General features: G+C 44.0%; 1 protein-coding gene across 4 annotated transcripts in view; it reads left to right on the top strand.

Moving 5' to 3' along the window:
* Nucleotides 1-831: 831 nt before the first annotated feature.
* KCTD8 (potassium channel tetramerization domain containing 8) overlaps nucleotides 832-15341 on the top strand; it is a 103749-nt gene continuing 89239 nt past the window's right edge. For 2 of the 4 annotated variants that reach the window (XM_075091575.1, XM_075091578.1), the window contains exon 1: nucleotides 832-1719. In XM_075091575.1, the coding sequence (XP_074947676.1) occupies nucleotides 876-1719 (844 nt within the window). In that variant the 5' untranslated portion in view covers nucleotides 832-875. The other 2 variants (XM_075091577.1, XM_075091576.1) reach the window with 2 other exon arrangements.

Below are 15341 nucleotides of genomic sequence, written 5' to 3' on the forward strand. Positions count from 1 at the left end.
GCTAGAGAGCACATTAAACTTCTCTGAAAATCAAGATCTCAGTGCGCTGTGCCCCAGTGAAGCAGGAGGACATCTAATACAGCATTTGTGTCCCACCAGGGCCTGTTAGATTTGTACCATCAGCAGAGCTGAACACTGGTTTCTTCTGTGCCCTCAATTAAATTTTCCCCTTCCCTCATAGTAAAGGCATGCTGATATAGGGAAGATGGTAAAAAATGCTATCACATGCATCCTGCTGGATGCTACTTTTGGAAGGACGACCATCACTCCAGCCCTCTGCAAGTGCCGACCGGAGCAACAGTAAAAGGGAGGCAGAGGGATTTGGGGGAGGCTGGGAGGTTTTTAAGGGGGGGAGGGGGGGAAATAAAAAATCCAAAGCGAACCAAAAAAGCCACCCAGCCGAGGGGAGGAGCCCGGGTAGGGGCTTGGCTCTTCCCGGGGCCGAGCCTGGCAGCGCGGCAGCGCTTTGCCAAGTGGCAGCCGGCTCTGGCGGCCGCTCGGCCCTGAGGCCAGCGCGGCCGCGGGCCCCCGAGCACCGCGCCGAGGCGGGGCAGGGGCAGGGGCAGGGGCAGCAGCCGGGCCCGGCAGCCCAGAGCCCAGCCCAGGCCGGCCCGTCCCGCCGCCGGGGCAGCAAGGGGGCGCGGCGGGGCAGGTGAGGGCCGGCGCCGCGCCCCGGGGCCGTGCCGCCCGCCGCCGTGCCGGAGGGCGGCGGGAGCGGCGGCTCCGTCCAGGCGCTTCCGGGCGCGCCGGGCGGCGGGGGGAGGAGGAGGAGGAGGAGGAGGAGAAGGAGGGGTAGGGTGGGTGGAGGGGAGGGAGGGAGGGAGGCCGCCTTTTTTAGGAGGGAGACCCTCCTTCGCGGCCGCCCGCTCGCAGCCATGGCTTTGAAGGAGGCGGGCGGCAGCATCCTGCCCATCAGCGACATGGTGTCGGGGCCGTCGGGCTCGCCGTTCCCCGAGGTGGTGGAGCTGAACGTGGGGGGCCAGGTGTACGTGACGAGGCACTCCACGCTGCTCAGCGTCCCGGACAGCACGCTGGCCACCATGTTCTCCCCGTGCCGGGGCGGCCCGGCGGCGGCCCGCCAGCTGCCCAGGGACAGCCGGGCGCGCTTCTTCATCGACCGCGACGGCTTCCTCTTCAGGTACGTGCTGGATTACCTGCGGGACAAGCAGCTGGCGCTGCCCGAGCACTTCCCCGAGAAGGAGCGGCTCCTGCGGGAGGCCGAGTACTTCCAGCTGGGCGACCTGGTGAAGCTGCTGTCGCCCAAGGTCACCAAGCAGAGCTCGCTCAACGACGAGGGCTGCCAGAGCGACCTGGAGGACAGCAACTCGCAGGGCAGCAGCGACCGGCTGCAGCGGGCGGCGCTGGACAAGCGCTCGGGCTTCCTCACCGTGGGCTACCGCGGCTCCTACACCACGGTGCGGGACAACCAGGCGGACGCCAAGTTCCGCCGCGTCGCCCGCATCATGGTGTGCGGCAGGATCGCCCTGGCCAAGGAGGTCTTCGGAGAGACCCTCAACGAGAGCCGCGACCCCGACCGCCCCCCCGAGAAGTACACCTCCCGCTTCTACCTCAAATTCACCTACCTGGAGCAAGCCTTCGACCGGCTCTCCGAGGCGGGCTTCCACATGGTGGCTTGCAACTCCACCGGCACCGCCGCCTTCATCAACCAGTACAGGGACGACAAGATCTGGAGCAGCTACACCGAGTACATCTTCTTCAGTAAGTGCTGCCCGCGCCCCCGCCGCCGCCCCCCGGGGGGTGCATGGCGGTGTGCAGTTCGAAGTACGTCTGCACCCCCACACTCCACCTCTTGCTGTCCCAAAGCAACATGTAGCTCGAGAGAAATCGGGGCTGCCCGCTTTCCCCTCTCCTTCGGCGCCGTCACCGCCACAGTTCAAATTTTGTGCATTTTGGCGGGGCGGAGGGCGGGGGGAGGCAGGGCTGCCTAATGCCCCGTCCGGAGCGCGGCGAGGGGGCTGCTCCCCCCACTCCTTGGAGCAATCGGGGTTGCTGCCCCCTTTTTGGTGCCGAGCGCGCGGCGGGGAGAAGCAGCCCCCCCGCCCCGCCTGCCCCGTGCCGGGGTCTCCGGGGGGCGTCGCGCCGGTGCCGGTGCCGGCGCGGGGGGCTGGGGCGGCGGGGGGCTGCCAGCCCCGCCGGCCGGCCGGGGGGTGCGGGCGAGGTGCGGGCGCAGCGCTGGCCCCGCCGCGGAGGGTTGCGGCGCTCGCTCCCAGCGAGGCGGTGCAGAGATTGCAACGGCGGAGCCCCGAGCAAGGAAGGGTTTTAATATTTTATCGCTGCGTTTCCTTCCCAAGCGAGCGCACTGCGCCTGGGCACGGTCTCCCTGTGGGAAAGGGCAGCGAAAGCACAGCCAACTTCCCGAGGAGCAAGAGAGAGTCTGGCTCCAAGGCAGGGGGAAAAAAGCTGGAAAAAAGGAAATAAACCACTCGGAGCCAGTACGCAGCTCCTAAGCAAGTCCGCTCGTTGGCTGTGGGTAGCCTCAAAGGTTTCAGGTCACTTGCGAATAGGAAAATCGAGCGATGACGAATGAGTTTCAGCCTGGCGAAGTGTGTAGTGATATGTAGGGCACTGGCTGGGCAGAGGTTTCGGGGAACGAAACCACAGCTGGACGGAGAACACCAGCTCCTGGCAGAGATTTGTCTTTGAAAGGCAGAAGCAACCTTAAGCCTTCCTGATGGGTTTGAGAGGCGGGTAAGGCTGTGGGAGAGAGGTGTTCTCCGTTCACTTTTGTCTTCTCCTGCCTCTGCGTGGTCTCACGAGGGATGTTTTGGTGGAGCATCTGCCAGCCTCTGTGGTGAGGTGGGAGATGCAGCCTCTAACTAACTTCACCAGTAGGGCAGCTAAACAGAAGCAACCTGTTTTGTGTGCAAAACTGGACCTAGGCATGGCCTTTAATGGAGGAGGGAACTGTGAATGGATTTCCACTCAGAGAAATTCATTAAATAGTTTACACTGCTGGATATTACTTAGGTGGTGACCACCCTTTGCTGAGCAGACTGAAGTACTTCAAATCAATCTTCAAAACTGTATTAAACCATTTTTTTAAGATTCATTGCATAACCTATTGCCGGGCATATTTCATTAGGATATGTAAAAACTGAGATATAGAGGAGCTTTACATGCTTCTGAGTGGACTTTTATCAAGTATTTTACATGATTATTAAATCTCCTTTCAGAGAAAAATGGGTGTACTGATTTTGAAATAGTAGAAATTCATTATTGTTATTACCAAGACTATGAAATAGCCTGTTCTGCTCAGAAACAGGTTTTTAGGTGCATAATTATTTGTGTGCGTTTGTGATGCTTACAGTGTTTTGGGTTATTTTTGTGTGTGAGTGTGTGTTATGATGAGGTTGCTGTATAGAACAGTGCTCTAATTCAGATCAGTGTTCCAAATTAATCCCTGGTGTAATACCACTGATTTACGTGGAATAATGCCAGGATGAATTGGATGTTGTATTGTACAATATGATTTTTGTTTTGATTTTTAGTCTTCCAGCTTACGATGTTGTGTAAAGTAAAACAGATAGTCAATTACTTAAATTGATACAGTTAACTGAAAATTTATGGTTTTGCCTAACGTTTTTGGGTGTGTTTGGTTTTTGGGTTGGTTTTTTTTTAGCATCTGAGTGCAAAAAATGACTGAGATAAAAGTACACTGAAAAGATGGGGACCATATTTTAATTTTGGTTGCTTGCTATGCATTTAGCAACCTTGTAGTTTAACAATTTTATAAATTTTTTTATGATTACATAGATTTTTCTGAAATATAGCAGCATGGAGACAAAATCTAAAAAATCTCCAAAATGGGAAGTGAAACAACACAACACAGTGACACAATGCCTGAAGTAATGCTTTAGGCTTTGGGTTTTTTGTTGTTGTTGTTGTTGGTTTTTTTTGTTTTGTTTTGTTTTTTTTTTTTTAACCTGACTAAATGTCTAATTGATGGAGACTGGTAATAAAACAATACTTTTCTTCTTATTATTAAATGCCCTGGATAGATGGGTGGTTGCTGTTCCTTTGTGAGACTGCTGAACAAGAGTCCATCGAAGGGAGAGGAAACCTTGGAAGCCTGAGTGCTCTGCGCTAGGGGTGTGAAGAGTGGTCAGGGTTGTTGGCTGTAGGCTCTCCAACAGCATTTGCCAGGACCGTATTCCTTCGGTCACTCACAACCAGAGCCTAATACAAAAAGAGAAGAGCAGTCATTCTTCAATTTATTCTGTGCCACATGTCCCCATCAACCCCAGAAAGGAGGCACTTTTGGTTGGGAGGTTGCTGATTTCAAAAGCTGTCTTGGACAATGTCCAACCCTGGGCTGTGCCTTACAGACAGAAATATAAAGGCAAAAAACTTTGGGGAGCCTATTCTGGTTTTGGCCAGTGTCTGAGACTTAATTTGGTGCTAGCAGAGAAGAAACCTATTTTTATGTTCCACTGGAAAGAGCCCTAGCTGCATTTGCACTTGTTATTCACAGCATGAGCATCTACAACCAGCAATTGTATTAGTTGTTGGTCTGTAATTCTATAGCAGCCACACAAACTTCTCTTTCACTTTTGTCCTGAGGACTTGTGGACAAACCTGTTTTCTAGTAATGATAGCAAAGCGATTGGAAAAATATATAAGGATATATACATTCCACCCATTTCCTTAGGTCATGAGTATCTGAACGAGTTTCTCACTGACAGCTACTAAGTAATGTTCGAAGGCCAAAGGTGGCCTTTAATCTATGGTTTGTGGAACAGATTTCAGGTCTGTTTCTAGTATCTCTCAAACCTTGGTGGGTATTTTGAGTTGAAATGAGCACCAATAACTTTTTTAAAAAATGGAAATGGTGTTTTCTTAAACACTACTGCAGATGAAATTCACCTTGGATGCTACGCATATATTTACTTAATTAATGGATTCTTCATACCTATGGATAGATTAGTTGTTGCAGACTAATTCTGATTGAAGAACCAGAGGTCGTTTGAAACTGCTTACCATGAAATAATGCTTCAGCCTTTGGCAACATGTCCTGACAAGTACAGAGACAGACTTGCCTTCTTAGTGTGCATAATTCCTATTAAAACATGAGGCTCTTTTCCGGTGGTGCACAAGCTACCATGTATGCTATGACAGCTTCATTTGCCTACGCAATTACAACATGGCCAGAACTTAACTTGCACCTTGCGTTGGTGGCTTAGTTCTGAAAAATGCTCACAGATCTGTTCCATGCACCTGTTACCAATCCTGTCTCTTACTGGTCAATAAAAGGAGTAACTTTTTCTATCGTATTGAAAAGGCTCTACCAGAGTGTACCATAAACTTTTCCCTTTTCTTCTCCTGATAGCTTGGCTCCATGCCTGAAGGCTAACAGGGATCTCTAAGCTATAGAAACTCTCACCTTAGCATGTGTGAGGGTGACTTGGGTGAGTTAACGTGACATGAAACGCATGTTTGGGAAAGAGGCTCAAACTCTTTTGCTGCCATAGAGGACCACTGATTAATTACCTGTTGGTGTGCAATAGGTGATCACCTTCTCAAAATTTGCTCCTAGTTGGAGACAGGATACCAGATGTAAGGAGACCTTGTGTCCCATGGCTGCAGGTAACACAACAGACCTTCTGTGAGCTGGCCTCTCTGTGAGGAAGGGGTGCGATTTATGTTTTTAAGCTTTCGTCTTTTTTTTATTTTTGTGGTTCACCGTACCTCTCAGTGCTGTTGTGTAATGCAGGTTTGCCTGTGCATGCTATTACTATTTTTTTTCTTCTGTAGAAACTAATTGGTCTTAATGGATTTTACATTTAACATCTGCTACGCAATCTGACTTATGTGTGTTGAAAGCATCATGCTCAGCTGGAAGCTTTCTGTGCTGAACCGACGTGTTTTCTTGTAAGAAGAATGCAGTAATACTTTATGAAAAAAACTTTGATATGTATTTGGTTTTGACACTCCTGTTTCACATGTGACATTTTCTGTTTCCTTATGTCCTGTTTTTGTTTGCAACAGGTGACATTTGCATGAATTTATGGTGTTTATTTTCCACTAGAAGTCATAGCACTCCGAGATTACATTGGTTGCTGTGGAACCTGTCATAAACAAGTGATAATAATTTCATAATCAGTGGGGAATAAGCAGTTAGAAGCAATGAACTTTTAGGAAACAATATGGTATTTTGAAAAAAAAAAACACAAACAACAACAAAATGAAACCCAGCCCCGCAACCACAACAAAAAAACCCAATCAACGTTGTTTATGTTTTTGCAATAAAAAGGGGAAAATAGAAGGTAACACTTGAAACATGGGGAACAAACATATACATAAAATACTTTGAGATGCTAAATGCTCTGTGAATATCAAATCCAGTTCAACATACCACTGGGATAGCGAGGGGATGGTGGGTTGGCAGATAACCCTAAACTGCTCTTCTGAGGGTATCCTCATAGGTAAGCCTAGGAAGTGCGGGTTGGATGAGTGGACAGTGAGGTGGACAGAGAACTGGCTCAACAACAGAACTCAGAGGGTTGTGATCAACGGGGCAGTCCCTGGTTGGAGGCCTGTCACTAGTGGTGTTCCCCAGGGGTCTGTGCTGGGTCCAGTCCTGTTCAACATATTCATCAATGACCTGGACGAAGGGACAGAGTGTAACCTCAGCAAGTTTGCTGATGATACCAAGCTGGGAGGAGCGGCTGATACACCAGAAGGCTGTGCTGCCATCCAGTGAGACCTGGACAGGCTGGAGAGCTGGGCCGAGGGGAACCTGATGAAATTCAACATGAGCAAGTGCAAGGTCCTGCACCTGGGGAGGAACAACCCCATGCACCAGTACGGGCTGGGGGCTGAACTACTGCAAAGCGGCTCTATTGAGAAGGACCTGGGAGTGCTGGTGGACAACAAGCTGACCCTGAGCCAGCGATGTGCCCTTGTGGCCAAGAAGGCCAAGGGTATCCTGGGCTGCATTAAAAGGAGTGTGGCCAGCAGATCAAGAGAGGTTATCCTCCCCCTCTACTCTGCCTTAGTGAGACCACATCTGGAGTACTGTGTCCAGTTCTGGGCTCCCCAGTTTAAGAAGGACACAGAACTGCTTGAGCAAGTCCAGCAGGGAGCTACCAAGATGATCAGGGGACTGGAGCATCTCCCTTATGAGGAAAGGCTGAGAGACCTGGGTTTGTTCAGCCTGGAGAAGACTGAGGGGGGATCTCATCGATACCTATAAATATCTACAGGGAGGGTGTCAAGAGGATGGGACTGGACTCTTTTCAGTGGTGCCCAACGACAGGCCAAGGGGCAATGGGCACAAGTTGGAACACAGGAAGTTCCACCTCAACATGAGGAAAAACTTTCCTGTGAGGGTGCCAGAGCAGTGGCACAGGCTGCCCAGGGATGTTGTGGAGTTTCCTTCCCTGGAGACATTCAAAATCCACCTGGATGCGTTCCTGTGCCCCCTGCTCTAGGTGTGCCTGCTCAAGCAGTGGGGTTGGATGAGATGATCTCCAGAGGTCCCTTCCAACCCCTACCACTCTGTGATTCTGTGATTTACTCATTACCCAGGATGTAAGTGCTATGAGAGCCATCCTGCAGGTGGTTTCTGTGACCATGCCAAGCTGCTGTCCATCCACCAGTGCTTATTTGGTAGAGTTTTTGCTATGTGGATTGTATCTATGCTGTTTTATATGGAACAAGTATATCTGAAACATGGTAGGTTGAGAGGAGAAAGGAGACCAAGACAAAAGTAAAACAAAGGTATTGCTTCTTTGTGGAACATTAAGGTGAAGATGGACAGTTTACTTTGAGCCTGAACGTGATCCTTTAATAGAGTACAAATTTTTGGTGATACAGGAAGACATGAAGGATTAAATCAGTATGACAAGCACAATGTAGAAAAGCTTCAGATTTCTGACAGTGTCAGGATCGAGGAATGTTGTTTCTGGCACGGCTACTGAGCAAAGCCCTTTAAAGAGAGATTCTGTAGGTAGTTCTGCGATTTTGGAAAACTGGCATAAAATTTCAGCCTTACGATTCCAGCTCAACTCTAACAGAGTTTGAAAATAAATAAATAACAGACTATTCTTTATCTTGTCATTCTTCCAAAATATATCTCCCTGAATGTAAAGGGATGAATCAAAAGTGTACAGTCATAAATTACTGATATGAGAATATCTTTCTTATGCCACCACTTGACATAACGTGTGATAATCTAGTCTACTGAAACTGCTATTCTGATTTTTGTCATCATTTCAACCCAGAAACTCTATTTGAGAATGGCTTCAAAACATAAGATTTAAAAGAAGTTTGAACAAATTCTGCTTTTTAATAAATAGTTAATGAAAACAACCTGCGCTCCTCTGCAGCTGGTTTAAAGACAGTGCTGCAGTGAAAACCTTTGCCAGGAACCTTTTCATTTTCCTTATGCTTTAGTAGAAATACGCAAGACTCAATACAATGATTTGTGATCAGATTTTAATAGTTATATCCAGTTCCTGCTCTTATTACAATAAAATTATATTTTGAAGTACTGTAGAGCCACTTTAATATTTGGAGCTGAGGATTGGAACTGTTTTGCAGTATTTTGAAAGTAAAATTAGAGATTAACTGAGAGAATCAACTATCCCGGGTATTATATACCAGGTTCAATACCAGATAAGCAATAAGCACCTTGATACAAGCAGCTGTTATTTCTGATGTCAGGAAATGGAAACACACTGGTTTTGATATTATCCCAGACCTGTACTTCTTGTGGATTACTTGGGAACAAAGTAACACTGTTGGAGAAGCTGACTTTGCTGGATCTGTAATGTTTTGCAGGAAAACTGCTTTTTGGTGTCAGATCACTTCATATGTTTTCAAGGATTTATGAAAGTAGTTGCAGGGAAATGTTTATTTTCCACAGTAGGATGAGCAAATAATATTTTATTTTTTCTTTATTGTCAGCGTGAACTTCCAGTTATCTACTGTTCAAACACAGAATTTATGTGTACAAAAGTTTTCCATATAATATTGTTCCAGGCACATGGTTTAAAATTAAAATGTTACTGCTAATAAAATACATTTTGCAATATATTTGCTTTCTCAGGATGATATGGCTGGTATTTCACTGCTGGTTTTCTCCTTTGCAGCAAATACCAAATTTGTTACACTGTGATGAGAATTTGAGAGGTGAACAAAAATTCACTAAGCATTGCACCAAGAGGGAGTTCATCAGTTCTCGCATTATCTTCTTTCTGCCACAGTTCCATCTTTAAATGTAGGTCTTCAGAAATGAAAAACTGCTCAGGCAGCTCTCATAAATATCAAACGTAATATGCTATGGGAGTGAGAAGTGGCAGAAAGAAAGGCCCTCTTCTTAGTCCAGCTGAACATCACCATGGCCTGAACAAAGCGACCAGAAATAATCGGTCACATTTTGGTATGTTACCAGTTTAAGGGCAAGATCTTTGGTGAGCCAGATACCTGGATGGGCAGAGAAGGGAAGTATCTAAGGTGGTGTGCACCATTCTCATACCTCTGGGGTCCTGGGTGGCCCGAGACCTGTGTGGTGCCCAGTGTAGCTCACAGTCAGCTTAACATTGCCCTACGTTGTCTCAGCGACTAGGGAGACCCTGGGTGTCACTGCAGGTGAAGTGAATAGCACGGCCATGCTTTGGACTTCCCCTCTGATTTTCTGTCTCTGGTTTTGGATTACTTTACTGCCAGAGTCACACAAGTAGTCTGTTACAGAGTTAAGTTGTCCAAGGTCATGTCTGCTGGGCTTTTCCTTGCCACAGACTGATTGTTTGGTTGGTAGTTATTTGACTTGGTGTAACTGTTGAAAATAGCTGGAGTCACTATACCAGCTAACGTCCTAACCCGGCAAGCACATGTTATTTTTATATCCGAGGATGACTTTATTTCATTTCTGCTCACAAGATCTTTATTTTTAAAAGGAGGTGGAGTACTGATGACACTCTCAAATCATGGCTCTTTTATAAACTGAACCACTGGAAGTCCAGTGGAAAATCCTTAAAAAGAATTACCAGGCAAATTTCATTTTGCTTTAGCAAATCAAATGCTTCATGATGGATTTCCTGGGGAGGTTGTTCACTCCAGCTTGATAAAACTACATGTTCTTCTTGAGAAGAGGTAATTTGTACTCTACTTAAAATTCATATATTGACTAAATGTTAGGAGAAAAAAGTGCTATGTCTAAAATGAAATTATCATTCTCAGTAGAGTTTAAATACTTTAAATGTATCGTACAATTTTTATTTTTAAATCAGTAATGGCCGTTGCACATTTAGCTTTTGCCTCATATAAATTCAGGATTATTCAGTGAATTTATTGTTTTTCTTTTTTTTTTCTTTGACCTAAATGTGATTGATCATATAAATAGGGACTAGCAGTGTGTGAAACTCACACTCAGGTCCCATTCACAGCTCCAAGATAGACCTTCACTGGGACTGAAGCAGCAAATAGTCTTGGGCTAATCTTTCACATGAAAGAGGAATTCAAACTACATGAGTGATTATTTGGTGTCATAGCTGTTTCTAGTACACAGTCCTGGCAGGAGGTAAGCAGTGATGTTTTGTAATTTTCATGGAACTTGTAGAAACTAATGGTGTTCCATTTTGTTTGCATTTTATCAGATTGTGGTACCAAACCTTGTCAAGTTTGTTACATTTTGACAGTTTAGCTTTAGAAGACATGTTTAAATTAAAGAGTGCATCTTGCTGCAAGGTGTCACTCCATTTATATCATCGCATTTCTAAATATTTTCAGGACTTCACCACCCATATGTAAAAGTCACAGCGGTGTTAATGAGAGTTTCATGTTTCTAGCAAGAAGATGAGTACAATGCTTTAAAAACATTCACGCAAATATTATTTCTTTTTTATGGAAAGACTTCTATCTCGATACTGTCTTTCCTAAAGTTGCTCAAAACAGGATTTAAAGATAGGGAGCAGTTTATTTACCCATTCTTTTCCCCAGGGGGCCTGCTTGGCCGTAAGCAGCATCAGGACTGCTCTCAGTTATAGCTGGTGCAATGATTCCTTCATCAACATTTTGCAGCTGAGAGTAGCTGGGCCAAAATTTAGTTGTTCCCTGTCTCATTGCCTCCCAGATGCCTAAACCCTATGGCAGGGGCTCTGAGGAAAGGAGGTGCAGAGACAGGGGCCGCTGACTCTGGGTGGCTGCCACCACCTCTGGGCTGCGTGCATGTCAGGTTTGCTTTGTACTGCTCGAGTCGTGTACCCTGTGCCTGACCTGTTTTCTGTTCCAATGACGTGCACTTTGTGACTACAGAAAACTAGAGTGGCTTATAGAATAAAAAAATAATAGTACTACTTTTTGAAGGGAATACTACAACACTTTAAAAAAAAAATACTGTGACTAACTCAATCCAGAGACAACGACTCAATCAGAAGTGCAAGTACACACGGCAACAATAACTACTGCACTGAAATAGATGTGCTGGACATCTCTTTAGGGGGAGAAGGAGTGGGCTGAGAAACTGAGGAGGGAAGTCAACACCATCATTAACTTTTATTAATGAAATTAAATATTCCAAGTCTTCATTTAGCATACATTCAGTTGTACTTAATGCATACAAAGATACTATCTTTGCCTTAGCATAAAGATGTGATTCAGAAATGAAATCAGACAGTATATTTTATTTTTTATATAAGCAAACAACAATAACCTTCAGACTCATTTTTATCTTTTCTCATTCATCCTTACTGGGCTTTTCCCTCTACTACTATTAACAAATAGTCCCGAAGAGAGATGATTTGGTGCTCAGGGATTCTTGTCACATTTTGTTGTAAACAGTCTCCTGCAACTTAACAGTGAAATTGTTTTATATTTTATTGAATGTAGATGTTTAGGGGTTCTTGTAAGGATTACAACTATGTCAGTGTATTCCATGGAAGTTATTAAAAGTGTACTATCATTCCAAAGGCTTATCAGTGAATATGTTATGTATGTCTCAGGAATCTGTGAAGATGTTTATATTTGTTTAATAATAGGAGGAAAAAGGCCCAGAATTGCATATATATATATGATTATATGAATAAATTGTGTGTAAAACAGTTACTTTCATAACCTCCTACTAACAGTTCAGTAAACCAGATTTTTTTTTCTGTTACTCAAATCTGCATTAAAACCACCATGCTTGCAAAACTTTGAGAGTAATGACAAATGTCTGTTTTGTGTATACAGAAGTATTCTCTAACTCTTCTGGTTCTTAGTCCAAGGTTCTTTCATTCTCATTGAAACTCATGAATACAAAAATAATATGAAAATCAACTACAAAAGGGTTAGAAGGCAGACAAAATAAGTCAGTAAAATAGAGTGCCAACAATTTAATCAGTGTAATGTGTAGATAATACAGTGGAGAAAGACTAAAACTAAACAACCCTTTTTGCTAGTTTTTCTTAATGAACACATTTTCTTTCCCTTTTTTCTCACAGCCACCCATTTATAGCCAGTCACTTCTCAGTATTGTTCTCCTCAGACAGCTGTTACTATTTCTGTTGTTAATGTCTACTGTGGCTTTTGAGCTGATCTGAAGCAAAGCAGAGGCATGGCTACTCTTGCCTTTCCCTCTATTTTTGTCTCTTTCCCGTGTTTGGGAATATAAATATCACTCATTCCACCCTTCTGAAAATACCAATATACAGTCTTATAAAAGTGCGATCAATATTGCTGAAGCTACATGGACTTCGAAGGGTGTGGGGGGGTGGGAAATAGTTCAGCTATTTATGATGTAAGGTAGAATGGGACCATTGTGTGGGTAGGGTTGTGTATGCCCTCTCTTACTTCCAAAATTTTGGTGTCAAATTCCACACCTGCCTTTCTGAGTGACTTACCCATTCAAAGCACCTCTTCTTCGGAGCAGGAGCGGGCAGCATCTGTAGGTGTAGATAAGCCTTATCATATTAAATTGCATAAGTAATATAACTAAGACTACTGTAATTTTCAGTTCTGCTTGGAATTTTTATTTTCCTAGCACCCATAGACTTTAATTTTCTCTGTTAGCAATCCCTCAGCAAGCTGTGCATATTTACCTGTTTTAGTGTTGTTACAGCTCGCAAACATAAATCTGTGATCTTCACGCTGTCGGTTTGTCTCTGGGGTTGTAACAAATGAATATAACATTTCTAAATGTTACAGGCAGAGATAGACAAGGTCTGTGTGTTTGCTCCCCAGAAAACATCTGGAGTAACAGATAGCGATGTCCTTTGGCTTCAAAGTAATCTTGTAATTCTTTAGTGTAGAAGGGACAAACTTTTCAGAAATGTTTCAGTTATTCATTCTGTGATATTTTGAGGACTATTGATGTTTTTGAAGTTTTACCTCATAACCTGTGAAGTTTATATCTTCGTATGACTTTTAGCTGCCTAGCAGTCCAGCCTACAGTTGTAACACTCATTTTTTATTCCTGTCTTTTCAGTATTTACTTTTTTTCACCTGCAGCTGAAGTAGTTTGGTGTCGAAATTGGTGGAATTATGCCCCTAAATAATTGCATCTATGATCACATTTAATTACAGGAAGAAGAATGTGCTTGCAGTAGAGGAGATTAGGTTAAACACTGTCTGTCTAATCAGATCCCCAGTGACTGACTTCTGGAAGTGCTTTCTTCCTAAATCCCATTGCTGTGCGTGCGATGAATAAAAGCTGCACGGCCTGTGTGAGTCCAGGTCTTCAGGAGATGGTTTTGCTTTTCTGTTTTGAGGGGTACAACGTGGGCTGTGTCAGGGCCTCAAAATACCAGGGCAATAATTCCGCTTCGGTTCTTTTGCAATTTCGTGAACTTTTTGTAACATAAATTACTCGAGTTATTTTTATACAGGAAAAGCAAGGTGTTCTTGGTGAAAGACACCAGTAAGGCAAGAGTTTCATCTAACAAATATTTATTCCATGCCATAGCACACTATTTGTGATTCTATGATTCTATGTGGCTGAAGTTGCATAATTTTAATAGTAATCTTCAATTTAGTAAAGTTGATCTAAATATTTGTTACATTTGGCTGCAAAGCATAGAGGGAAAAGCATGCCTGTTCTAGGCAATTGGTAACCTGGAAAGAAATGCACAGGAAAAAAATAATTTGCTTTTTATACTACATAAAAATGTTTTATTTATAATTAATAATAATGATGTGACTGTATGCAAGCCTTTCTATATTGTCACATTTATAATGCATAAAAGGTATGAAGAAGCTTGGGGGGTTGCTTAGCTACACTTTCTGAAAACAGCAAAAATATTCTGAAGTTTGAGAAGATGCACTGTTTTATTTTTTAATTATTAATACATGTTTTTGGAATCAGGGCTGTCCTCTATCATCAATAGTGAGGCTTCTAGCAAAAATAGTTATCCTTTTCAATGAATCATATGACAAATCACATTTAAGAATGAGTATAAAACTGACCTCCAAATCATTGCTTATGGTCTTGAATGTATTTTCAGAAAACCCAGTCAAGTTCAGTAAGAATTTCCATCTGCACTTTGAGTTCTGGACAAGCAGTAGGGATAGATGAATTTAAGTTTAGGCTGCTGGTTTGGAAAATTTAATTCTTCTTGTCATCTCTGTCACTGGCAATAAAACTGCATTTGTTTCGCTTCTTCCTTACCCTGTGGTTAGAGGTTTAGCAATACAGAAATTGACATTTTACCAAAGTTCATCTTGATTTCTAGCAGTGGTTAGCTCTCAGGCATTAATTTCCTCAATTAAATCCGTTTACAATGGTGAAAGCAATAGTGGTAGAAGCTATTTACTGTGTTATCAAGCATTCATATGGCAAGAGTATTGCAAGTTACTGGATAATTACTGCTGCTTCGGTGTGGGCTGCCATAATTTCTATTCAAGGAGGTATGTGGTGTTAGACTGTGGATCAGTAAATTAAGACAATTAAATGTTACATGTGGTAGCCGTATAACACTCTCAGCTTTCAAGCTTCTTAATAGATTTACAAGTTCCTTGATAAAAGGGAAAACATTTCCCCCGTTAAGGCAGTCAGACATTGGCACAGGCTGTGCAGTGATGCTGTCCATGTTGTGCATCCTTGGAGGTTTTCAAGACTCAGCTGGATCAAGCACCAATAACCTGATCTGACCTCATAGCTGATCATGCTTTTGAGCAGGGGGTTGGACTAGAGACCTCCTAAATTATCCTGTGATTCGCTTCTCTGATGTGATTTAACTTGCCATTGGCTATTTGAAATCACTTCTCAGGAAGAGTAAACTGCTGCAGGTAAACTAAGTAGATGCTAGAGCACTGTAAATTCTGATTGTTCTGAAAATCACAAGCTGAAAGCCCTACCTTTGCATTCTCTTTTTACTTAATTCTGTGTGTCCTACTTGTAGTAA

This window comes from Phalacrocorax aristotelis, chromosome 4 (assembly GCF_949628215.1).
Source record: "Phalacrocorax aristotelis chromosome 4, bGulAri2.1, whole genome shotgun sequence".
Lineage (NCBI taxonomy): Eukaryota > Metazoa > Chordata > Aves > Suliformes > Phalacrocoracidae > Phalacrocorax > Phalacrocorax aristotelis.